This window comes from Palaemon carinicauda, chromosome 31 (assembly GCF_036898095.1).
Source record: "Palaemon carinicauda isolate YSFRI2023 chromosome 31, ASM3689809v2, whole genome shotgun sequence".
Classification (NCBI taxonomy): domain Eukaryota; kingdom Metazoa; phylum Arthropoda; class Malacostraca; order Decapoda; family Palaemonidae; genus Palaemon; species Palaemon carinicauda.
The window spans coordinates 14446733-14474022 of NC_090755.1; the positions used below are offsets into that span (position 1 = coordinate 14446733).

At 35.9% G+C, this 27290-nt stretch overlaps 1 protein-coding gene across 2 annotated transcripts in view; it reads right to left on the minus strand.

Moving 5' to 3' along the window:
* The window catches only part of LOC137624318 (tyrosine-protein phosphatase 10D-like), a 335629-nt gene that overhangs the window by 137216 nt on the left and 171123 nt on the right, over window positions 1-27290 (minus strand). For both annotated transcript variants that reach the window (XR_011040718.1, XM_068354980.1), the window contains exons 8-14: window positions 17071-17174; window positions 15356-15521; window positions 14672-14794; window positions 14380-14517; window positions 13992-14097; window positions 13261-13424; window positions 719-849 (exon numbers count right to left, since the gene is read on the minus strand). Coding sequence is in view for 1 of the 2 variants with exons in the window: in XM_068354980.1 (XP_068211081.1) it covers window positions 719-849; window positions 13261-13424; window positions 13992-14097; window positions 14380-14517; window positions 14672-14794; window positions 15356-15521; window positions 17071-17174 (932 nt within the window). In the remaining variant the exon portion in view is untranslated. The remainder of the gene's footprint in view (window positions 1-718; window positions 850-13260; window positions 13425-13991; window positions 14098-14379; window positions 14518-14671; window positions 14795-15355; window positions 15522-17070; window positions 17175-27290) is intronic.

The window sequence follows — 27290 nt, forward strand, 5'->3', positions numbered from 1 at the left end:
ACAAAGGGGGAACTCGACAAGAAGCAAAATGTACTAAAACAGTCTCTCTGGCACTGGCATGGGTATTGTCAATAATGACTCGAGAGAAAATTTAGCTTTCCCGCTCCTCAAAAAATATGCCTGCCTTAACGTGAAGCCAAGATCTATACTCGGCAAAAGGGGATTACAGTACTAACAACAATCATGCTCCTAAGGTGCAGGGTAAGTGGGTCTACTCCAAGTTTAGCCATAAACCAATGCAGTGTCTAATCTACAATCGCATTCTTGCTTTTATTTCTTTACTAAAACGAAGCCAATGTCATCCATTTACACAAATAATTTAAGCATGAAAAAAAGATTAGAAAGTTATGGATAGTACAGAAGAGTGCGACTGTACTTATTGCGGCTGAAGATAAAAGTGAAGTTTTTTATAGGAGAGTGGGCAGCGCTACTTGACTGCACTCACCATCTGTCGTTAAATACCTTGTTAACGATTTCAACGGCCGTTCCAGCACTACTGAGGACATTACCTCTTTTAAAGGACAAAAGGTTTGAATATGAGTAGGCACATATCTCACTTTATAATTCTCCATGACAGAATGTAACAGACTTGTTTAAACATGAACCACTGGAATATTGAATTAGGAAATACACGGAAGTTCAACTTAAGCCTATATAGTGTAAACTACTTTAGGAATAAGGAAATCTTATAAACTTTAATCTACTCTTATAAACATACCTTCCTTTCAGGGGTTGCTGCATTCCACCATACAAAAGTATAGAAGTCAATTCTGCCTTCAGGTCTTGGCCACTCAAAAGTAATATTTTGGGAATCAAGCTGATAAATAATCCCCTTGACAGGATTTGGTGCTGCAATAAAATATATGAATGTATCACAATAGTCGTTGTTAACAAGAAACATTAACAAAATACTGTACAGCACTAAAATTAGGATAACTTCATAGTTTAACCAAACCACCAATTCACTATTAGTATTAAGAAATGCCAAGTGATTCAACCAAAGGATTTTTTTCTTAAAAAACTTCTCATTTATAGGGTAAGCATATAATTTCAATTAATGTGTGAATTCAGACATACAATGGAAGATTACACAAATCAAATATAAGAACACAACTAAGATGAAATGACTTCCTAATTTCAAATAGGAGCTAATAATGCAAATACATGGGTTTGTGACCATTATTTGCTGCAATGATTCATTCCAGAGCCATCTAATAAAGCAATGTCAGATCATAAGAGTAAAATCTGACAAACGTAACACAATACTCAACATTAATAAAAAAGATATAAGGTACCAAGTGACAGAATTTACCTAATAAACAAAATTCTACATATGAACACGGATACTAAAAGATAAAATTTACCCAGTATATCCAATTTAGTGTAATAAATGTAACTCGAGGATTAAAATCAATTTCATTTACGAAAATAATATTCAAATGCTTACTTTTATATTCATAGTCTATATCTAATTCTGAGGAACAAATTGATAGAAAGAAAAGTTTTTATAGGTTGCGAACTAGCCTGTCTCGAGTGTTTACACTCTTCCAGTGCCAAATGACTTGCTAATAGAATCTACCTATTCATTATGTCATCACTTTAAATTCTATCTCAATCATGATTGCATATATTTTCTATGTACTGTACTGTTTAAAATGTATACAACGGACAAAATTTATCTAATTGATAAAATGCATCCAATGATTTAGGGCAATTGGCAGTCATCAGGGATAGAGGTGGAAATATATTGCATAGGGATGATGACATTAAAAGGAGATGGAGAGAATATTTTTAGCAACTATTAAATACTGAAAATGAGAGAGAGAAACAGAGAAGCACAAAAGGTGGAGGGCCCAGTGATGGAGAATACAGAGGCGAAGCAGGCATTGAATAATATGAAGAATGGTAAAGAACCAGGTCCATCAGTTTAAAATTAAAATGGTCAAGAGACTAGCAACAGAAGAGAACCAGAGGGGCACTCAGTAGAGTGCAGACCTCGGCTGCGGCAGCTTATTTCTCAACCTTTTGCTCAACTTCAACCTTGACGCTTTACCTTGAACATATATTAATTGGCCAGGATTTTCATACACAAACATATACCAAGTTTGAAGTCTCTGTGACAAAAATGTCCAACTTATGGCTGATTATGTGAATTGGACATTTTACTTGACCTAGACCTTGACCTTCCAAAATTTAATCATTACCAGCTTTTTAGTAACAGTTAATCCCTGCAAAATACATTATTTTATGACTTAAATTGTGGCCAGGAAGCTATTATTACTATTATGATTAGTACTTGCTAAGCTACAACCATAGTTGGCAATGGAGGATGCTATAAGGCCATAGGCTCCAACAGGGAAAATAGCCCAGTGAGGACAGGAAAAAAGGAAAACTAAAATATTGTAAGTTTCAATATCAAAATAAATATCTCCTATATAAGCTATAAAAACTTTAAACAAACAAGAGGAAGAGAAATAAGATAGAATAGTGTGCCCGAGTGTACCCTCAACCAAGAGAACTCTAACCCAAGACAGTGAAAGACCACGGTACAGAGGCTATGGCACGACTCAAGACTAGAAAACAATGGTTTGATTTTGGAGTGACCTTCTCCAAGAAGAGCTGCTTACCATAAGTAAAGAGTCTCTTCCACCCTTACCAAGAGGAAAGTGGCCACTGAACAATTACAGTGGAGTTGTGGTGGGATGTTGCAAGATCAACCCCCACACCCTTGAATCACTAACTGACAAATGTCTCTTCAGCACAAACTTTCCCCTTACGTTATCAACTGGACTCAGACAAAAAGGACATAAAAACAAAACATAGCCTTAATAATATATTCCTTATAACTAGAAAGCTTAATACGAAACCATCCACGATCAAAATAATAATCACACTTAAACTAATCGAAAACTTAACACTAAATATACAATAACCGTAACACCATTCAAATAAACAAAAAAAAACCTTACAAAACTTGAAATTTAGCACAAACCAACACCAAAAGATGTATGTGTTTATAAATATTGCGACACCAACACTCGTCCACACAAAGCCAAACTGTCTTTCTCAGCACACTACCACAGCTCTGTGATTAACAGACTAAACTGTGTGGCAATTTGCACAACTGTCTCCCTGATTGGGGTTGTGGTTATCATCATCATCTGGGACGCTGATATATGGGGGTATCATCACTGAGAACTATTTTAAATTCCGGTAGCTGTGACACCCCATAATCCTCGTCACCAAGACTCAAAACTTTCCGCTTACCCCACTACATCTTAAACAATCGTTCCCATTCAACCTCACCTACACTCTAATCTAATCTAATTTTTTCCTTCAACGTATCATATTCCCAATCGTCATCTTTCTTTACCTTACATTACCTGTCTCGCCTAAACATATCTTTCATCCTCTACATTGATCAATGTATACATACAGTACATCCCATGTAATCGCCCTCACGTATACCACATACTCTCTTCCCCCTAACACTCGGCAACAAACTTACATACACCTGGGGTTCCTGCATATTCATAACTCCATCACATATATATGCACTTGTTTTCACCAAATTACCTTCTTCCATCCCTTCCACTACATATTCATCCTTGTCACTATTGGAAATTCCCAGACTACTCGGCCAGGCAACTTTTACACTAATAACCTCACCTTCCTTACCTGATAACTTTACACTTTCCCCTGCTACCAACGGCACCCCCTTCCACACCTTCGTACTCACTCTACCATTTTCCTTTAAATAAAATACCCCACTAATATTACCCTTAATTTTCATCTTTATCATATTCACACTTGGATGTACAATCGTACCACATTTTTTCAAAAAATTATACCCAAGCAATACATTATATTTCTCATTCGTTCCTTCAACCTCACGCTCTTTAACCAACCGCAATTTCCCCCTTAATAGTTTGTTCTGCTCTTCCATTTTTTTCAGTCTTAAATCTAATTTCGTATCCTATCAGTCCTTCATCCAAGAGTCCAGCTATCAATCCTATCTGGGCAGTCCCTGTTCGGGCGCCAAAATAATGTGGTGGGATGTTGCAAGAACAACCCTCACACCCTTGAATCACTAACTGACAAACGTCTCTTCAGCACAAACTTTCCCCTTACGTTATCAACTGGACTCTTAGACAAAAAGGACATAAAAACAAAACATAACCTTAATATTATATTCCTTAAAACTAGAAAGCTTAATACGAAACCATCCACAATCAAAATGATAATCACTCTTAAAATTAATAAAAAACTTGAACACTAATATACAATAACCGTAACACCATTCAAATAAACCAAAAAAACCCTAAAAAAAATTAAAATTAAGCGCAAACCAACACCAAAATATGTGTTTATAAATATTGCGACAACAACACTCGTTCAAACAAAGCCGAACTGTCTTTCTCGGCACACTACCACAGCTCTATGATTAACAGACTAAACTGTCTAGCAATTTGCCACAACTGCCTCCCTGATTGGGGTTGTGGTTATCATCATCATCATCATCATCATCATCATCATCATTAGAGGGTTATAAACATTGAGTTATATACATTGTTCATCATTTATTCTTAATATTTTTTATGTTCATTTGAGTTATATACATTGTTCATCATTTATTCTAAATATGTTTTATGTTCATTTCAGATTGACCGTGGTCATTGTTCAATAATAAAGACATTTGAATAAATGGACCAAGCTCTTATTTATGACCACAGTCAATCTTAAGCGTTCACAAATAAAATTCTTCCTAAATGGAGAAAACCGAGTGACAACCCACACTACTAGCTTTGGACACTTGATAAAGGTCAAAAGAGTCTCTCCTACAAGCGAAGGAAGCAGGAGACAGGACATTTAACCCTGACAAATTTCGTTTCGCAGAAGACACAGCTGAATTCGCTGGATTCGAAATAACCCCAGACACAGTTCGCCCATGTGCAAGATATCTTAGTGCAATTATGGACTTTCCAACCCCAAGAAATATCACCGATGTCAGATCTTGGTTTGGTTTAGTAAACCAAGTATCGTATGCTTTCAGCATGACCGACAAAATGCTACCATTCAGACAGTTATTGAAACCAGGAACACCATTCACCTGGAATGACAATATTAATGCACTCTCTGAGGAGTTTAAAACTGCCATTATCAACGAAATTGAAGAAGGCGTGCGAATCTTTGACAAGACAAAACCTACCTGTCTCGCCACCGATTGGTCAAAATCAGGAATTGGATTCTGGCTGTTCCAGAAACATTGCGACTGTCCAGACTACCGACCGTTTTGTTGTCGCACTGGTTGGAAGATCACACTTGTCGGAAGTAGGTTCACACATGCAGCTGAGTCTTGATATGCACCAGTTGAAGGTGAAGCGTTGGCAGTCGTCGATGCTCTTGATAAGGCAAGATACTTTGTTCTTGGCTGTGAAGATCTTATGGTCGCAGTTGACCATAAACCCCTGTTGAAAATATTTGGTGACAGATCATTGGAGGACATATCAAATTCACGTCTCAGAAACTTGAAGGAAAAGTCCCTCCGCTATCGATTTCGCATGATTCATATCCCAGGGGTCAAGCATCTCGCTGCAGATGGAGTATCGCGCCACCCAACTGGAAAATCTGAAAAGCTATCGCTTCAAGATGACATTGCATCAGTTGACAGTGTGCCTTCCATGAGAAATGTTCCCTTACACAAATTGCCATCAGCATATTCTGTTTCCACTGACAATGATATTGATACTTGTATCACCGCATCAGCAGTATGCTCACTTGACTCACTTAACGTGAGAGCAGTCACCTGGGACAGAGTTCGCACTGCCACAAGTAGTGACGATAACATGCATGAACTGCTCAGCCTTATAGAATGCGGAGTACCAGAGTCTCGCCAAGAATTTCCTGTACATCTTCGAGAGTATTTTCAATTCCGCGAGCATCTCTACACTGTTGATGGTGTGATACTATACAAGGAGCGTATAGTTATTCCTCCAGCCCTTCGTCAGGAAATTCTCACATCTCTTCATTCAGCACATCAAGGAATTACCTCTATGGTATCGCGAGCAGAGTCATCTGTGTTTTGGCCAGGGATAACACCCGTTATAACAGCACTTCGAGCTGGATGCAACCACTGCAATCGCATCGCGCCTTCGAATCCTAGTGCTACGCCTATACCCCTTATATCTCCAGACTACCCGTTCCAATGCGTTTGTGCAGATTACTTTCACTACCGAGGAGTTGGATATTTAGTTATAGTTGATTGATACTCGAATTGGTCCATAGTTGAACGATCTTTGAACGGTGCAGAGGGTCTTATAACTTCACTACGCCGAACATTTGTTACATTTGGGATTCCGGATGAATTGACATCTGATGGTGGACCTGAATTTACAGCGACTGCAACTAGGCAGTTTTTAAAGGACTGGGGAGTCCATCACCGCCTTTCCTCTGTGGCCTTCCCACATAGTAATTGCAGAGCCGAAATAGGCATCAAAACTGTCAAGCATCTTATAGCGGACAACACGGGCAGTAATGGTGATCTCAACACTGATGAATTCCAACGTGCGATGCTCCAATACAGGAACACACCTGACAGAGATACCAAGTTATCTCCTGCAATATGTGTATTTGGTCGTCCCATCAGAGACTTCATACCTGTCCCGCCCGGCAGGTACCGTCCCAACGACACATGGAAGGAAACACTCGATGCAAGAGAGGAGGCCCTAAGACATCAACACCTTAAACAGGGAGAGCGCTTATCAGAGCACACTAAGAGACTACCCCCACTGTCCGTAGGTGACCGGGTTCGCATCCAAAATCAAACAGGAAATCACCCCCTGAAATGGAACAAAACCGGTGTCATCATAGAAGTCCGCCAATTCGACCAATACGTCGTCAGAGTTGATGGCTCTGGTAGGGTCACGCTAAGGAACCGGAAGTTTTTGAGACAATACGTGCCTGTCAAGAGTATTCCAGAAGTCCGTACAATTAGAGATGACTATACAGTAATCGGAATCAGATTGTACCTATTGCCAATCCTTCGACCACTAAAACGTCTGAGACCATTGCGAAGGACACCATTCCGACAACCCAAAATCCGGACACACATGGTACTCTTCCATTGACCACTTTGCCGTTACCAAGTGGTACTACCCCTAACATTCATTTTGATGTTGCTGCTCCGGAATGCTATCCCAACGACCTCGGTAACACTGCGAATCATCAAGCAGAGATTCCGCCTCCCAATGATAGCACAAACTCTCCATCGCAGTTAACTCCTGCCATGCCAAATTTGGAGCAACGCAAGTCCAGTCATACCCGTCGACCACCAGCATGGCACTGTGATTTCGAGATGAACTAGCTATAGTGTCATCATGATCAACACATGACAATAATTGTTTTTCAAGTTTCCGTTCCTTCACATGCTAACAGGAGTTTAGTGTTCATGAACCTATAATTTGGACGTTTAATTGCCACCCAATGTTTTGACATCAGTTTTAAACCGACCTTCACGAGAGACATTCTAAAAGGCCGTTTAAAAACTTGGGGGGAGATAGAGGGTTATAAACATTGAGTTATATACATTGTTCATCATTTATTCTTAATATGTTTTATGTTCACTTTTGTTATATACATTGTTCATCATTTATTCTAAATATGTTTTATGTTCATTTCAGATTGACCGTGGTCATTGTTCAATAATAAAGACATTTGAATAAATGGACCAAGCTCTTATTTAATCATCATCATCATCATCATCATCATCATCAATCGAAAGTTCATTCAGTTCGAGTCATCAACAATTATATAAAACTGAGCAGTCGTATCAAGTTCCTTATCATAAGTCAGGTCATCAACAATGAATTCCACATGCAAGTTAAAATCTCTCCATAGGAGGAATTGGGGCCTGCAAATGAAAAATGAAAAAAGCTTACGAACACTATAATCAAAGATAAATAAGGAACTTTTTATTATTCAGAATCACTCTTAGCACATATAAATAAATTGTACTTGCTGTCGAAATAATTAAACACTTCCACACTGGTAAAAGAACAATAATGATAATCCAGCATTCATACACACAACTGCCTTTAGCTGCAGTCTAATAAAAAACATAAACAACCTCACTTATACCAACAGTCTTACTCACAACAAACAATCATTACGCTAACTCTCTCTCTCTCTCTCTCTCTCTCTCTCTCTCTCTCTCTCTCTCTCTCTCTCTCTCTCTCTCTCTATTCGGCATTTACACCCTTGCCATGCCAATTAATTTTCCTCCCATTTTCGACTAACACCAATTGCTTATCCTATAACCCTAATGTCTCACAAATACTGGGTTGGGGTCGTGGTTATCATCATCATCATCATCAATCGAAAGTTCACTCAGTCCGGGTCATCAACAATTATATAAATCTGAGCAGTCGTATCAAGTTCCTTATCATAAGTGAGGTCATCAAGAATCAATTCCATATACAAGTCAAAATCTCTCAAAAGGAGGAATTGCAGCCTGCAAATGGAAAAAGAAAAACACTTACGAACACTCCTATCTAACTAAACTATCGCACTATAATCAAAGATAAATAAGGAACTTTCTATTATTCAGAATTACTCTTAGCAAAGATAAATAAATTGTACTTACTGTCGAAATAATTAAACACTTCCACGCTGGTAAAAGAATAATAATAATAATCCAGCATTCACACACACAACTGCCTCTAGCTGTAGTCAAATAAAAAAGAGCATTGGCCACTGTCCTAACCTAGCGAAAAACATAAACAACCTCAGTTATACCAACCGTCTTACTCACAACAAACAATCATTACACTAACTACCTCTCGCTCACTGACACACACACACTCACACTCTCTCTCTCTCTCTCTCTCTCTCTCTCTCTCTCTCTCTCTCTCTTCTCTCTCTCTCTTTAGCAAACAAAAAATAAATAAATAAAACAAAAATCAATCCTCCACAGAGTAACCCCTTGAGTGAAGAAGAATTGTTTGGTAATCTGAGTGTTGTCAGGTGACTGAGGACAGAGGGAAATATGTAAAGAATATGCCAGACTATTCGGTGTGTGTGTGCAGGCAAAGGGAAAATTATCAAAAGACCCCATAACTCTCTAGTGGTAGTATTTCATCGGGTGGCTGTTCACACAACAAACACACACACACACACAAACAGGGGCAAAAACATAACCTCCTTCCAACTTTGTTGGCAAAGGTAAAAATGGATGCTAGGTTTATTGAGAGCAACATGGGAAGAGAAAATAATACCTAAAGACTGGGAGGAGAGTCTTAATGGTATCTATATTTAAGCAGAAAGGTGACATCATGGAATGTGGTGCTACAGAGGAATTAAACTAACAGACCATGGTTTGACAGTTTTTGAGAGGGTACAAGATGAGATTGTAAGCATTGGGAAACAGCAGTATGGATTCATGAGGGGGAGAGACACTGTGGATGCCATATTTATAGTAAGGCAGTTACGGGAAAAGATGCTATAGAGAAACCAGAAGCTCTTCTGTGCTTTTGTATATCTCTAGAAGGATAATGATAGAATACCAAGAGAAGTGATGTTTTGGTGCTTGAGGAAGAGGAAAGTCCTGGAGAGGTTTCTTAGAAAGGTAGAGATGATTCACAAAAGAACAGGGACAAAAGCAATAACACCTATTGGAAAAACAGAAACCTTTGAAGTTAGTGTTGGATTACACCAGGGGTCAGCATTAAGCCCATTTTTATTTGTGCTGGTCTTGGATGTGTCAAGTGAAGAGATCAGAAATGAAGAGTTGTGGGAGTTACTATATGCAGATGTTTTGGTGATTACTGCTAAAAACAAGGAAGAATTACAGAGAAGGGTTGTAGAGTGGCAAGAGACTTTGGAAAGGGGTGGCTTGAGGATAAATGTGGATAAGACTGAAGCTATGGTGATCCGTAAGGAAGGTAGGGACAGGATAACCATACATGAAGGTAGACTCAGTTTTAAACAGGTAGAACAATTTAGATACCTGGGATCTACTATAAGTCAGGAGGGAGGATGTGAAGCTAAAGTTAAGAATAGTATAAAAGTGGCATGGAGAAGTGGAGGGAAGTAGGAGTGGTATGTGATAAGAAAATGCCAATCAAGCTAAAAGTCAAGATCTATAGCACAGTAATAAGACCAGTGTTAATATATGGATTGGAAACTTTGGCTTTGAGATGAAAAGAGGAAGCAAAGCTTGAGAGAACAGGGAAGAAAATGCTGAGTTGGATTGTGAGAATATCACTGCTTGAAAGATTGGAAAATTATGAAATAAGAATGGCAGACATAGTAAAGATTACAGAGCTGATAAGACTGTCACAACTGAGATGGTGTGGACATTTGTTGAGGAAAAATGGTGGGGAGGGGGTGAGAAGGGCTTAGGGAGGAATCTGTTATGGGGAGAAGATCCAGAGGGAGGCAGAGAATTAGATGGTGAGATAAGGTGACGGATGATATGGAGAGGAGAGGTTTGGTGGAAGAGGATGCCTTTGCTATAAGACATTGGAGAGGGCGCCTCAGGCAACCGACCCCTGAAAGCAAGGATAACGGTGGGAAAGAAGAGATAGACCGAATGTGTTTCTCAAAAGTAAATTTGCTGTTAAGAATCACACCTAAAATTTTAAAAGCCATACAGAGTAAATGAAACATTATCAATGCAAAGATTTAGATGTTGAGGAGTGAGACATCCTTGTCTCTCAATACTTGGGATCCAAGAAGACAGGTTGGTAATTCACTGGCTTTATTAAGGTATCTCAATTATAAGTAAGCAGCTCCATGCTGCTGTAAGCGTTACGGTTTGTCGATGGCGGGAGACAGAGCAACAACAACTCCCAGGAGGTTCAACACAGTAGAATCAGTTCAACACAATAATGAGAGAGTAGTGTTTCTCAATACATTACACTCCTCCCCCCTTTGGTTAACAAAAAAAATTAAACTTGTTCAATAAGTCTCCTAGGTTTCTTACTTATTCTGGTAGATTTCCTTACAAGGGCACCAGTATCACAATTACTACTCTCTGACCCTACTACTTCTACATTGGGATTACAAATGATACTCAAGTTCTCAATAGGGTTATTTGTCTCTTCTAATCCTGGTACATTACGTGGAGAAGGAACTACACGAACATACGGAATCATTGTATCTTTCAATGGTGATTGTTCACCAGTTACTCTAGTATTATACATTTTTCTCTCAAATAATTGTGACAGGTGAACCTTCCAAGTCAAAATACCATTAACATCTACAGATACCAAATAATTTCTTTCACCAAGAACTTTGATAATCTTAGCTTCCACCCATTCTGGTCCTTTACCAAAATTCCTGGCATATACTGCATCATCAACTCTGAATTTAGACTCTTGAACATAAGTCTCATCTCCTTGTTTAGGCATAACAACATCTAATGGACCCTTCAATTTCCTTCCAAATAATAATTCAGCTGGAGAGCAGCCAGTAGAAGACAGTACAGTACGTCTATACGTATAAAAAAATTTAGCAATTCTAGTTTTTACAGGCAAATTACAATCAAACTTTTTAAAATTAGTTTTGAATATCCGTACAGCCCATTCTGCAAGCCCATTGGTGCTTGGATTATATGGTGCTCCTGAACAATGTCTACTAAGAGCATCTGGCACTGTATTAATCACTCCCTTAATGTGCTCAATCTTAAAATCAAAATCGTCAGAAATAAAGCCCACCTTTGAATACGAGCGTTAGATAACATCCTGCACACAATACGCGGTATACAGTTAATTGTAACATTCATGCCTTCTCCATCATAAGGCTCAATATTACAAAGTCAAGTACTGTATTCTAAAAGTTTTATTCCGTCTATGACCAAATTAGGCAGTCAAACTTCGGAAGTTAAAACTTGCAGCGAATGGTTTTATGTTGAACAGGCTGACATAAGTCTCTTTACGATGATATCTTCTACTTGTTCTTCTACACAAGTTGCAGCTAAGATTTAGCAAGGATGAGGTAGAGGAGAAGAGAGATTTTGAAGCTGGTCTTCTCTGGAGTTATGCAGGCCGATGACAATGTTCTTTGGGGGGGAAAGAGACCACCACAGCACAACCAGGAGTTATGTCCTTAGCGCATTCTGGGATAAGCAAACTAAAGGAACTCGGAGACCCAGCAATGTCTAAGGAAAACCAACTTCTTTAAGTTCACATCATTGTTGTAAGGCCACACATACTAGGAATAGAATAGCAACAAATATGCTGCCTGACAAAAATAACCATGTTTTGATAACAGCAGGTAGCAGAGAAAACTGTCACTCAATTATCAGGAAACATTGCATATTCTTGCCTCCTTCTGCTGATATGCCTCAAACACAGCTGTCTGCAAGAACATTTATTAAATCTGAAAGAAAAAGCAAAAGATTCAAACAGCAAGATGCAGACGCTGAGAGGTACGTCTGTACCATCAGGTGGCCAAAGTCAAAGTGAAGTTCACTCTACTTGGAGAGTGGGTGGGACCTACCCTCAACCCATCACATAGTACTAAATACATTCTTGGATGTTTAAATGGTAGTTCCAGATTCCCCAAAGTCACACTGCAATTAAAGGACAATGGTTTGTATTCATGTAGGAATGAACTTACAATTTGAAAATTGGTAAATTACATGACAGAAAATTTGTCGCTTTCATCAAATTCCCTTCCTAATAAGATTTGTGTGTGGCCGTATTATATTATTTATTCCACAAAACCTGCCATTCATAAATAATACATTTGATATGACTACTGTACTTGTATTCAATCTGATCATAATACAGTACTACAGTTGAAGGCTTGGCTGCTTTATTCTCATCTTCATTTCCCTTTATGCTTTCTTAAGCAAGGATCCAACAACAACAAATATACCAGACTAATATAATTTCTGGAATAAAAACTTAAATTTATTGTACAAAGGCTTTTCAGGACAACAATTCTTATTAGCAAAAGAGTACAGTACAACAAAAACTGTTTAAAATAAATTCATTAGTCATAATGTGAATTTTTGGTAATCATCATCTCCAATATTCCAAGGAAATAAGATTAACACAGTCATCTCGACTCGTAGTAATGAGGTAAATGGCCAATATTTATCATATTTCAAAGGAAATCTAATTAAGAATTGCCCAAGAGTCATATCCCGACCTCTAATTTTAGTGGAATACTGTAAAACATAATCTATTAATATAGTGCCTGAGAATTGTATGAAAACTAAGCAAAAATCAAATACAGTACTGTAATGGTACTTACGAACAGTCCGTTCCACTTCTTCTGCAGTGAAGCTCTCCACATGATATGAAACTGATCTAACTTGGATAATATAACGCTCCCCTGGTTCTAGATTATCTACGGTAGCTCTTGTTGTATTAATAGTAGCTAAGTTGTTCCAACTCTCAGCTTCCGTAGTTCGATATCTATCAATGAAGAGAATACAGTAAGTGACATTTTCTTACAATTTATCAACAGCAAAGTTGGCAGTGGATTTGGATACAAAGAGAGAGACAAAGTTAATCACACTCACGAAAAGTAGCAACAAAAGAATGTACTATACTGTTTTAAATTTGAGTCATATGGTCTCTCACTGGGCAGAAAGGATGTGGTACACATGTTAGTAAATTTCATGAAATCAAGAAAGAAATATAACATTTTAAAGGGATACTTCAGCATCCAAGACATCTGTCTGCAACTACTTTTGCTGAGTTTACAGATCATTTATGTATTTATATTGCTCTCCCCTTATTTTCTAGAAGTTTTAACTAATTAAAAATGGTTAAAAAATTCAAAGTTTCATGCTACATCTGCATATGAAATCTCACAAATTCAATGTTGACAATTATTTACTCTTTAGCTATAACTAAGACTATAACTGTACTCTGTGGAAGAATGAAATGACTGTTAAAGGTATGATCTTTGCTTAACGCAGAAATTAATTACTCTCTTTGCAGGAAAATACAAAAATAGTAAAACTGGTCCATACAAACCTTACTATGTAATGAGTAAAAAGAGACTCAATAGGTGCTTGCCAAGATAAAGAAATGGATGTATTTGTTACATCAGTTATTGTAAGGCCATGAACTGGGTTTGGATCTGCAAAAATAAATACCTGTATTAATTATTTTATCAAATTCCAGTCACTTAATCATATGGCTCTTAGTCATGTCTACATTAAATAAGCTTTAACTTGTATCACCATTGTGAAATGGATACTGCTTGAAATCCTAGTATTGATCTTGAATGAATTGTAGAAATTAAAATGTAAAGTACATATATGGTATGCTAATCGTGTACTGGCCAACACTATATAATACTGTAAAGGTATTGTAAATGACAATATAAAAAGAAACAAAATGTGCTTGGACTTGTACTTACAAACAGCTTGGAAATTTATGTGAGGGTCACTCCAAAGGCCATGAGATATGGCATACACCTTGATCTCATAACCAGCCCCAGGGAATAGGTCAGTTAGTGTAATATGGGAATCGATTGTTTGTCGAGTAATACTCTTGCCTAGAAAAAAATAACATTGATTTAAGAGCCACCTCTGGCACAAATAAAATTTATCCAGGACACATGAATAAAAATTGTACATATAGAAGAGGATTAATTTAAAATCACATACCATTGCATTTCTTATACTTTATAAAACCTTTATGAACTGCACCTGTACTATTCCTGGTATAAACAACCGCATACTTTTCCTGTCGAGAGGTGACATCACTCTTCCAAGATATGTTTAGCCCTTGTGGAATTGACTGAAGCTCTTCAATTATGGGTGGTGCTGGTTCTGTAGCAAGATAAAAATGAGCAAAAATTAATACAATACTGTAATGTAACTCTGGGATTTCTTTGGAAGTTGTTACAATAATGACACAAGATAGGTCAAACTTTTAAATCAATATTGTAAATTTCCTTTACCTAATAGAGAAAATACTAGTCATATACAAAAATAAAATAAAAAATATATCCTTTAGAAGTATTATTTCATACATTACTATAAAAGAATTGTACTTCAGATGGGTCCGATTTTGTAACAAACATAATACAGTACTGTATACTGTGGTCATACTTCTTTTTTACTGTTAATTGGTTCCAAGACAATAACTTGATATGAATGATCATAAAAAAATAACACCTGAAAGCAATGCATATTGTTTTTCCATTGAATACTTTAATGAATTTATAAACTTTAATTGTGAAGAAAAAAAAATGTAATTTTTCAAATATTTCTTGACAAAAACAAAAAAAAAAAAAAGCCAAAAATTACTTCACACAAGGTGTTTATATAATATTCTCACATAGAGAACTTATAGCTTATTACCAATAAATGCAGAACTTAAGTACATACTTATAGCAATGTATCCAATGGTTGGTTCACTCTCAATATTGTTTGACATGGCAAAGACAGACAGCGAATAATTCCTGCCGGGGTAGAGTTCTTCAACTACAACATTATCTGTGACTACTTTGGTTCTGGAGTCGCCATTGAAAACTTCGATCTCTTGGTATGAAATCTGAAATATAAAAAAAACCTACTGTTATATGAAATTTATAGTATATGAAATATATAAAGTTACAGGGATCTGGACAAATGGGGGAGAGGCTCTACCAAGTCTTTGTAAGATTCTACAATATGCTAGCCTATTGCACATTGCTAATGGGGTTCAAAATACTGTACTGCACATGAACCTTTAATTTGAGTTAATGAGGCCCATTCATTTCATTACTATATGTAATATGATCTTTTTCCTCTCTCTGAATCCAAACCCAACCTCTAGGGGGGGGACATGTTATTGTTGAAATACATACTGTAGATAATAGGTATCTATAACTAAGCCGGTTTCACCATAGAGTTCAACTCTATGGACAAAACTTCAAACCACAGAATAATGTTTAATAGCATCCACTGAAACACATCTCTACCACCCTTACTGGCAAGGGGTAGGACAGAGATCAGTCTGGCCTTGACAACAACAACTGAAAAGGTTCTGTATAAAAGAAGTGTTAGGAATTCTTTTCGCTTATAGTTGACATTTCGAACCCTGGTCCAGGATACTTGTATGACAGTGACCGTGGCTAAGTGGTACGGTTACTGTCATACAAGCATCCTGGACCAGGATTCGAAACCTGGCCGGTCAGATGCTATTGTCTTTGAAGATGCTATTGTCTTTGAGAGATTTCGCCTCGAGACTCTGATCCCGAGGTCGTTAAAGAGAATCCAGACATTAATGTACTAAAATATATGGCTTAATTGATATATATATATATATATATATATATATATATAATCCTTGGTTATATGCACAAATATAATGTGAATTTTAAGCAATCCCTATATATTATTAAAGAAAAGTAAACTAAATGTTATTCACATGCACTTGTAAAAATAGAAAACACCAAAAAAAAATATATGTTCATAGTGTTGTGAAGTGTATTGTTTACAGAAGTAAACAAACACGTCTCAAAACACTTTTGATAACCATAAAAAAGAAATGTGAAAAACACTGAACTTCGGAATTGCCCAAAAGCCTTACTACAGGTGGTCATTTGAATTGCACTTAATTAATCTGTAAAATAAAAACAGCAGCTTACAGATGCAAAAATAAAAACTAAATACAAGTAAGCAGCTCTTCTAGGAGAAAGACACTCCAAAATCAAACCATTGTTCTCTAGTCTTAGGTAGTGCCATAGCCTCTGTACCATGCTCTTCCACTGTCTTGGGTTAGAGTTCTCTTGCTTGAGGGTACACTCGGACACACTATTCTATTCAATTTCTTTTCCTCTTGTTTTGTTAAAGTTTTTAGTTTATATAGGAAATATTTATTTTAATGTTGTTACTGATCTTAAAATATTTTATTTTTCCTTATTTCATTTCCTCACTAGGCTATTTTCCCTGTCTGGGGCCCCAGGGCTTATAGCATCCTGCTTTTCCAACTAGGGTTGTAGCTTAGTAAGTAATAATAATAATAATAATAATAATAATAATAATAATAATAATAATAATAATAGTGTTTAACGCAACACAGTACACCATTCCAACCATCTACTTTATCCAAGACAAACCTTATAGTGATCCTGCATTGAATTTTCCGCATCGTTCCAAGTTAATGTCACTTCGTGGGTCTCTTCGTTTTCAATGGCCACCAGATCTGTCACTGGCAACGGACCTGAAAAAAAAAAGAAGAAGAAGAAGAATTGTCAAACTGCGATCCTGAAAACCTCCTCGAGTTTGTTAACATGAGCATGACACTGAGGAAAACACGAAGTTGGAAATTTAAGGAAAATAAGTTGTAGACCTCTCTCTCTCTCTCTCTCTCTCTTATATATATATATATATATATATATATATAAAGAGAGAGAGAGAGAGAGAGAGAGAGAGAGAGAGAGAGAGAGAGAGAAACAAAATTTTGTCCTTATTCAACTTTTATTTCGATAGCCTCGCAACCAAAGTTTATAATCCTATTACGGATTCATGAAATTTCTCGGAAGAACAAACTTGGACAGAAGGAAGGGCGAGTTGAAGACCAGATGTTATATCCAGTAAAAATTCCCACCACAATCTGACGGTAAAAATTCAATCTGTCAATTATGAATGTAGTTTTGCTAATCATATACTACTGTATATAACCATTAGCCAGTTGAGAGAGAGAGAGAGAGAGAGAGAGAGAGAGAGAGAGAGAGAGAGAATGCAAATGTAGATGTCACCCACTGGCAACATTTAATAAAAGGGAGATATCGATCGAGTTCTTTCGAATATCAGCTCCGCTTCAGAATATTTAAAAGAAAAAAAAGGCTTATTTATTTTCAAACTTCCTGAGGGTTTTCCTTTTTTCATAGTTTTTACTAAATATAGCATATTTTCACAATAATTTGAATCGTGTATATTCTCTCTCTCTCTCTCTCTCTCTCTCTCTCTCTCTCTCTCTCTCCACACACACACACACACACATATGTATATATATATATATATATATATATAAATTAATAATGGTTCATAAGTTAATACTGGTATTAACTTATGTATAGAAAAAACTTGGAGCCTAACTAAAGCCTTAAAAGTTAATCTAGTTATATAAGACTAAAAGAGCAATGAAATGAATAATGATTGGAATACCACTAAGGAACAGAAAAAAAGAGCAAAATGGATACAAGAAATAAACGGACAAGGGCAGGACATGTTATGAGAATGACAGATAATAGATGGATAAAAAGAATAACAGAATGGTCCAAAGTGATTGCAAACAAAGCAGCTGAAAGAAAACACGATGGATTAACGAGCTAAGAAAATTTGCGGGTATAGGCTGGCATAGAAAGTCCGTAAACAGACTCGAGAGGGAGGTCGTGTCTGAGGGTTTTTTGTACTGCTGAGGGCTAGCTACGGCTGATGATATATACAGTATGTAGCAATTAGAACCGATTAATCGCTACAAAGCTGTCACTAACAAGGAAAATATGCGCGACCTTAAGCAATACCTTTAGGCGAGTAGGGGACTGAGTCCGCAATGAAATAAAGATTGAAAAGTTTTTATAGTTTATTTATGAAAGATCTAATTTAGTTTCGTTTAGCAATACAGAATAGGCATTCCCGGCTACATGGTCAAATGGAAGCAAGTAAAGAAGTAATAAAAATACAAATTTAACAAAATTTGTATTGGAATTGGCACAAGAGATCGATGGAAAAAGTTTGTAAACAAGACCAAAAGCCTACTAAAGCAGATTTAAATTGAGGGTTAAATCCAAGATAGATGAAATAGAATTAGCAGAACTATCCAAAACAATAAATAAACTAAAACCCCAAGATATTCGTAAAAAAAAAAAATCAGACCAAAATTGAGGAAACACTAAAGAGAGGAAGAACCATCAACAAATTGATGAAAAGAAATGGAACAGGACGCCAACAGATATTTGCTTTAAAGGATGAAAATGGAAATATCATCATTATACAGTAAGTGATGCAGTGATAAGACTTGCTGAAGATTTCTATACAACGCAAAACAATAGTGATATAAGAAATAACTTTGCCAATAGAAATAATGAAACACTTGATCCGGTAACCAACGTAATAGTATGATATGTAAAGAAAGCATTTAAATGCATGAAAAGAGGTGAAACAGCAGAAGATGGCCCAATAACCGATTTAACATTAGACAGAGGAGATTTTATTGTAGTAAACTAGCTTAACTTTACATAAAATGTCTGCAACAGTGCTCTTTACCTACAGCATGGAAAAAATTTATCATATTAATTCACAAAAAGGGAGACATAAAAGACCTATAATTATCGCCCAAAAAGTTTACTCACATTAATATATAAAATGTTTACAAAGACCATATTAGGCTGATTAGAAAAACAGCTAGACTTTAATTAACCAAAAGAGTAGGCAGGATATAGAAACGGGGTATTCAACAATTGGCCATAGCCATGTAATTAACCAGCTAATGGAAAAATCAACAGAGTACCACAAATCACTATGAATGACTTTTTTTATAAACTATGAGAAAGCTTTTGATTCCATCAAAACTTCAGGAGTAATGAAAGCACTTCAAAGACAAGTATATTAACCAGCTAATGGAAAAATCAACAGAGTAACACAAATCACTATGCATGACTTTTATAAACTATGAGAAAGCTTTTGATTCCATCAAAACTTCAGGAGTAATGAAAGCACTTCAAGACAAGTATATTAACCAGCTAATGGAAAAATCAACAGAGTAACACAAATCACTATGCATGACTTTTATAAACTATGAGAAAGCTTTTGGTTCCATAAAAACTTCAGGAGTAATGAAAGCACTTCAAAGACAAGGAATATATAAATATTATATTAGAACACTAGAAGATTCAATTTTCGGAACTAAAGCAATCCAAAACCTACATAAAGATAGTGAGAAAATCCCTATTGAGAAAGGAGTTAGACAGGGAAATATCTCCTTAACTATTCACAGCATGTCTAGAAGAAGTTTAAAAGAATTTAAATTGGGAAAATGTAGGAATTAATATTAATAGAGAATAGCTTTATAACTTGATATTTTCAGATGACAGTTCTGTCAAGTGAATCACGGGAGAAATTGCAAAATATGATAGAAAATTTGAAAACAGTAAGCAGAAATGTAGGACTAAAATGTTTACGAGTAAAATTAAGACAATGTTCAATGGAAATGAAGAGAGGTAACAATTAAGAGTATTGGACGAACCTCTAGAGATTGTTAATGAATACAAGAACTTCGGACAGACAGTAAATGTTTCACCAGGTCATGAGACTAAAATTAAAAGAGCATGGGATTAAGAGCTTTTAGTAAACAAAATAAGATTATGAAAAGTAAAATACCATTTTCTCTAAAAAGAAAAGTATTTAATCAGAGGGTACTACCAGTATTAACTCATGCTTCAGAAACTTGGAGTCTTACTAAAGCCTTAGAACATAAGCTAGTTACATCTTAAATAGCTATGGAAAGAATAATGATGGGAATAACACTAAGAGACAGTGGTAACAGCCATGGGCGTAGCCAGCATTTCAGTCGGGGGTACCAAGGAGAGGGAGAGAGTTTCCCTGAAAGCCAGAAATTTTATAAGTATATGTATACAGTACATTGTATATATATATATATATATATATATATAAACCATGAAACTGTTCAAAGCAGACAATAAAACTTTTCCTTAACCATTATAAAATCCACTACCATAGGTGGGGTTGCCACCTGGAGCTCAAAGAAATATAAAACATGGTTATAAAAAGAGGTAAAGTCATGTCATGGAATGGTACCAGCTTTAGCCTCGTGCCTTTAGGTAGACAGTAGTAACAGCATATGCCACATTCTTTTGAGCACGCAATGGTAACAGTATGCTTCATGCCTTTGGATAGGTACTGGAAACAGCATATGCCCCATGCTTTTAGGAGGGCAGTGGTAACAGCATACACTTCATGCCTTTTGGTAGGCAGTAGAAAAACCACATGCTTAATGCATATGATTATGCAGTTGTAACATCAAATGTTTCATGCTTTTTAATAATCAGTGAAAAGGCCATATGCTTCATGCTTTGGATAGGCAGTGGAAAAATCCATATGCTTTAAGTTTCACGCATTTGTTTAGTATGCAGTGGTAACATCATATGCCTCATGCTTTTGGATATGCAGTGAAAAAGTCATATGCTTCATGCTTTGGATAGGCTGTGGAAAAAGCATATGCTTTAAACTTCATGCATTTTTTATTATGCAGTAGTAACAGCATATGCCTCACGTTTTTGACTGGACTGTTAACAGCATATGCCTTATGCCTTTGGATAGGCAGTGGAAAAAGCATACGCTTTAAGCTTCATGCATTTTTCAGTATGCAGTGGTAATAGCATATGCCTTATGCCTTTGGATAGGCAGTGGTAAGAACATATACTTCCTGAATACAAAAAAAAAAAAAAAATCTAAACAGCTTTGAAATAAGACTAAATTCGGTGACTAAAGTACTGAGAAAGTGGAGTAAAAATTTTACATATTCTCTAATTTTAAGTAAGCCTAATCGTATATCACATCATAAATTAAGAATGTATACGAAAAAAAAACCCCTGGAAGTTGCAACACCATATCGGTATGCAATGAAAAAAAACACCATAGAACTTAATATAAAATGCCTTGAGCCTATCTGGCTTAGTTGAAGATAAAATGGTATATGAGGTAATATCTCCAAACCACAGAAACTGAATTTACAACAAACTTCAGTGAAAAGGTAACAAAGACAGATATCAACCAGGAACTGGAGTGTGATTGAGTGAGGTTACTATGTTGTGATGGACAGTAAAGGAAGTCATTGACGAGAAGGAAACGTAATTGACAGAGCTGAGAGTGAGGAAAAGATCAAGGGTACTTGTTGGTTATTTCTTTTTCCAGACCGTCTGGAAATTGGTGGGTGCGTTCTTTAGTACCTGCTTCAGAGAAATGCAGGTGCTATCGGTTTACCTCTGACGTATCTCGCCCAAATGATATATATATATATATATATGTGTGTGTGTGTGTGTGTGTGTGTGTGTATATATATATATATTTATATATATATATATATATATACTGTATATATATACATATACATATATATTTATATATGTTTAAATATATATATATATATATATATATACATATATATATATATATATATATTTATATATGTTTAAATATATATATATATATATACAGTATATATATATATATATATATATGTGTATATACATAAATATATGTATAAATAATTTCTTCATATAAGTGATAAATGCCTCCTAATATCGAATTCGCTCTGCCTCAGGATCAGAGACATAAGGGGGAATTAACTTTATAATAAAAGCTTCTGGTCGGGCAAGGATTCGAACGCGGTCCAAGTCGAAACTAAGGTTACGAATCCTACCACTTGGCCACAAAGTTACATATAAATAAATACTGTAAATAAATTAACACACACACACACACACACACACACATATATATATATATATATATTGTGTGTGTATAAATATACATATATATATATATATATATATATTTATAAATATATATATATATATATATATATTATAATATATATATATATATATATATACACACACACTTTGAATTGCACAACGAATGTTACAATCTTCATCTTCACACAACCAATTTTCACCAAATCTCAGGTAAAAGTACTGGCCGCTAATGATTATCATAAAGAAAGATTCATAAATGAAACTAAATCTCAATATGAACTAAAGGAAAAATCAAGCTTGAACCTCAATCTTCCACCATTAAGAAATGACAAAAAAAGAGAATTATAAAAAAACAAATCTATTAATAAATCATCAGTTGGAACAGTGAGGCGTATCCACAAAGTATTGATCGCTTCCCACTTTCACTGCTCACTTGCGGAATGACCTTTTCCAAAATGTGACAATGATTACGGAAAGTGTTAAAGTCAGTCAGTTCGGTTTATGAGTTATGGTACGGCTTTACGAGAAGTTAGCCTCAATAACAAATAATAATACAGTACGTCTTATCGATATCGAACGTTTAAGAAAGTTGGTCTACATAACTCATCAGAAAAATAAAAAGAGCACGTGGCAACTTCACTGTTAGGTTCTAAGCGAGAGGCGACGTGAATGCAAGTAAAGTTTATTCAACTAATAACGATCTTATATACAATCAGTTGAGAGTAACAATGTCACAAAAATTAAAACAATATAAAACATGCGATGGAAAGCTTAAACGGGTTTTTCTATTAACAGTGAGGGAGAGTGCAAGATACAGAAAAGCATTGGTATAATGTACGAAACACGTGCGGTACTGTGTGCATAGACACTCGACCTTCACACGTTGACTTCATCGGAATCAATCGCTACTTTTTTAAATTAGTAGGATAAATTTCTCACGGTTTGTGTCATTTTGATATATCACGTTCCCAAATTTTCATTGACGTCTAAACGACTTTGGCTATTTCCGGATTCTGTAGTCTTTCAACAAAAGCAATGCAAAAGATTCTCTCTCTCTCTCTCTCTCTCTCTCTCTCTCTCTCTCTCTCAAATATTTCTTATGATATTCACATAGGTAATCAAATTATCATCTGGTACTATAAGGCACTGAAAGAGTACGCATACAAATCTCAACACACATCATAACAGTCAACACAATAAGTCGTTCTTTATCCCACAACTATTAACGCCATTTTCTCTTAAGTTAAATATAGCCCATCAAAACCAATTCTATTCATCTGGACATCTGCATGAAACTGGGTACATAAAAGAGGGTCAATTATACGTTTGGATCTCATTCATTAATTTTTTCTTAAATACAACGTATGGTATCTATAATAGACACTCAAAATTCGATTATTATTATTATTATTATTATTATTATTATTATTATTATTATTATTATTATTATTATTATTATTATTAGCTAAGCTACAGCCCAAGTTGGTAAAGCAGGATGCTATAAGCCCAAGGGCTCCAACAGGGAAACATAGCCCAGTGATGAAAGGAAACAAGGAAATAAATAAACTACAAGAGAAGTAATGGAAAGATTAAAATAAATTATCTAAAGAACAGTAACATTAAAATAATTCTTTCATTTATACTCTATAAAAACTTAAAAAACAGAGGAGGAGAATTAAGATAGAATAGTGTCGCCGAGATTACTCTCAAGCGAGAGAACTTTCAGGGCTGATTCACACTATCGGTCAGCTCTCGCTTCAGTCAAATATTGTTACATGATTTTTAATGGTAGAACAAAATCAATACGTACAATTAAAGGCTAATGTTCACTGCGTAAATACATTCCCTAGTATCACTGAACAATATTCCTAGACAATTATGCTTTTTCCTTATATTTATAATTTTGCCAAGACACTGATCGGACCGAGAGCGAGCCGTAGGTGTGAATACCTGAGTACCCAGAGTCAATATATCTGTATTGACTATGCCAGTACCTTTACTCAATATTTTTTAAATGAGGCGCATTTGCACCGACTCACAGCGGTGCCGTTTTCGCTAGGAAAAGTTTCCTTCTATCTTATTGGTTAGAATTATCTTGTCCAACCAATCAGCGATCAAGAAACCTTTTCCGAGTAAAAAGGGCACCCCTGCGAGTCGGTGCAAATCGGCCTCACTAAAAAGAATTGACTATAGATCGAACCGAGACTGGAGCGAGACACGACCGATAATGTGAATTAACCCTTAAAGACAAAACTATTAAATCGCCCAAACCTTTGTGCACTGCCTACAACCGAACACGCATCAGGGCAATAGAGTAAACACTGTTTCATTTCTTTCATAGCACAACAGGAAGTATTCCACCCATAAGGTTTTACTATAAATGTCAAACACCGTGTAAGCAACAATACACCAACAGTCGTAGTTTTTAAAAGTTCAATACTTTTCGTGTAGCTCATTTCCTTATTTCCTTTCCTCACTGGGCTAATTTTTCCCAGTTGGAGCCCTTGGACTTAAAGCATCTTGCTTTTCTAGGGTTGTAGCTTAGCTAATAATAATAATAATAATAATAATAATAATAATAATAATAATAATAATAATAATAATAATAATAATAATCATTATCTCCTCCTACGGCTATTGACACAAAGGGCCTCCGTCAGATTTCGCCAGTCGTCTCTACCTTGAGCTTTTAATTGAATACTTCTCCATTCATCATCTCCTACTTCGCGCTTCATAGTCCTCAGCCATGTAGGCCTGGGTATTCCAACTCTTCTAGTCCCTTGTGGAGCCCAGCTGAACGTTTGGTGAACTAATCTCACTTGGGGAGTGCGAAGAGCATGCCCAAACCATCTCCATCTACCCCTCATCATAATCTCATCCACATATGGCACTCCGTTTAATCTCTCTTACAGTTCAATTTCTAATCCTGTCCTGCCATTCGACTCCCAATATCCTTCTGAGGGCTTTGTTCTCAAATATACTAAATCTATTGGAGATTGTTTCATTGTCATGCCATCACTATGTTCACGAAACTGATACAGAGTCTGATTTTTATAGGTAATTTAATGCAATCTGATTTCCAAATTTTAATCAACTTGACGATTTTCTGATTTGCCCTTTTCAATCTTTCACCAAACTCTAATTTTAAAGCCCCTGTATTGGAGATCATAGTTCCTAAATACTTGAATTATTCTACCTCATTAATCCTTTCTCCTTCCAATGAAATTTGATCTTCCATTGCATATCATCTCTGTTTTTCTTCTATTTATCTTCAGCCCAACTCCGTATGATATTTCATGCCTTCTGGTAAGCAAGCATTGAAAGTCCTTTGATGTTCTGCTAACAAGGACAGTATCATCAGCATAATCTAGATCTGATAAATTCCTATCATCAATCCAGTCCAATCCTTCTCCACCATCTCTGACTGTTCTCCGCATTACAAAATCCACGAGGAGGATAAACAACATAGGTGACAATAATAATGCCAAACTAATTGCATGCAAACACATTAAGGGTTGAATAATGCAGGTCTTTATAAATTTTCCATTGTCTGGGTTTGATATAACTCACTACCCCAAATAAGATTTATGAAATGAACGTCACATATTCTTACGTATCTCGGAATGAAGAATCTCTTCCATAGCTTTTTATAATTGACTTTTTAAAAAAAAAAGAAAAAAAAATCGCTGGAATGAGCAAGCCCCCGACGAAAGGGTAACCATAGTCATTTTTTTTAGCGAGACAGATTTGCACAGACTCGCGGCGGTACCCTTTTAGCTCGGAAACGTTTCCTGATCGCTGATTGGTTGGACAAGATAATTCTAACCAATCAGCGATCAGTAAACTTTTCCGAGCTAAAAGGGCACCGCGGCGAGTCGGTGCAAATGCGTCTCATTAAAAGAAATTGACTATATAATGTAAAGGGGACTTAACAGAATGAAATAAACATTTGACACAATTATAAATAGAAACCACTTAACTAAAGAAACCAAATATTCCTAATATTCATTTTTATACATTTTTTTTAACTAAATAAATTAGGTATATGAATAACAATGCATTTTCTTTATCTTAAAGGTACTGCATTCCCTAAACGACCAAACTAATTCTGAAAATTGTTGTGACTCAGTGCTCGTGCGCCATATAATTAAATCTTATAACTAATCGTGCCATTACAGATATCTCTCTTAAAATGATCATATAAATTGAAAGGTGGGAGAAAGAGGGGATCTACACCTATACCTCTACTAATTAATATTCACATTAAAATGTAACAAACCTTTACGAGAATTAATTTTGAATAGGATGAAATCAGAAGACACTTTAAGCACACTCTGGATCTTCAAAATAAAAAGATTAAAACTGGCCTTTCCGTTTGTTGTATTTACAGACTATCAAAATACATACGAGAAAAAAACTGGCCTTTCCGTTTGCTATATTTAAAATCTACCACGATACATACGAGGAAAAAAACTGGCCTTTCCGTTTGTTGTATTTTAAGACTATCACGATACATATGCAGGAAAAAATGTTTCTATAGAAAAAAAATTGAGCTGGAAGAGAACGACCAGCAGGTGTCGTGGAAATTACTTCTGATAGTTTCCATTTACACGAAAGACGTGGAGGTGGATTGGCTTTGATGCGGGAAAATAGGGCACTGTGTTATCTGATAACGAAAATGGATGAAGACACATACCTGCACACACACATTTGTACACTTTACTTACTTATAATATATATATATATATATATAACATATATACATTATACATATATATATATATATATATATAATATATATATATTGATAGATAGATAGGTATACCCACGCTTACATA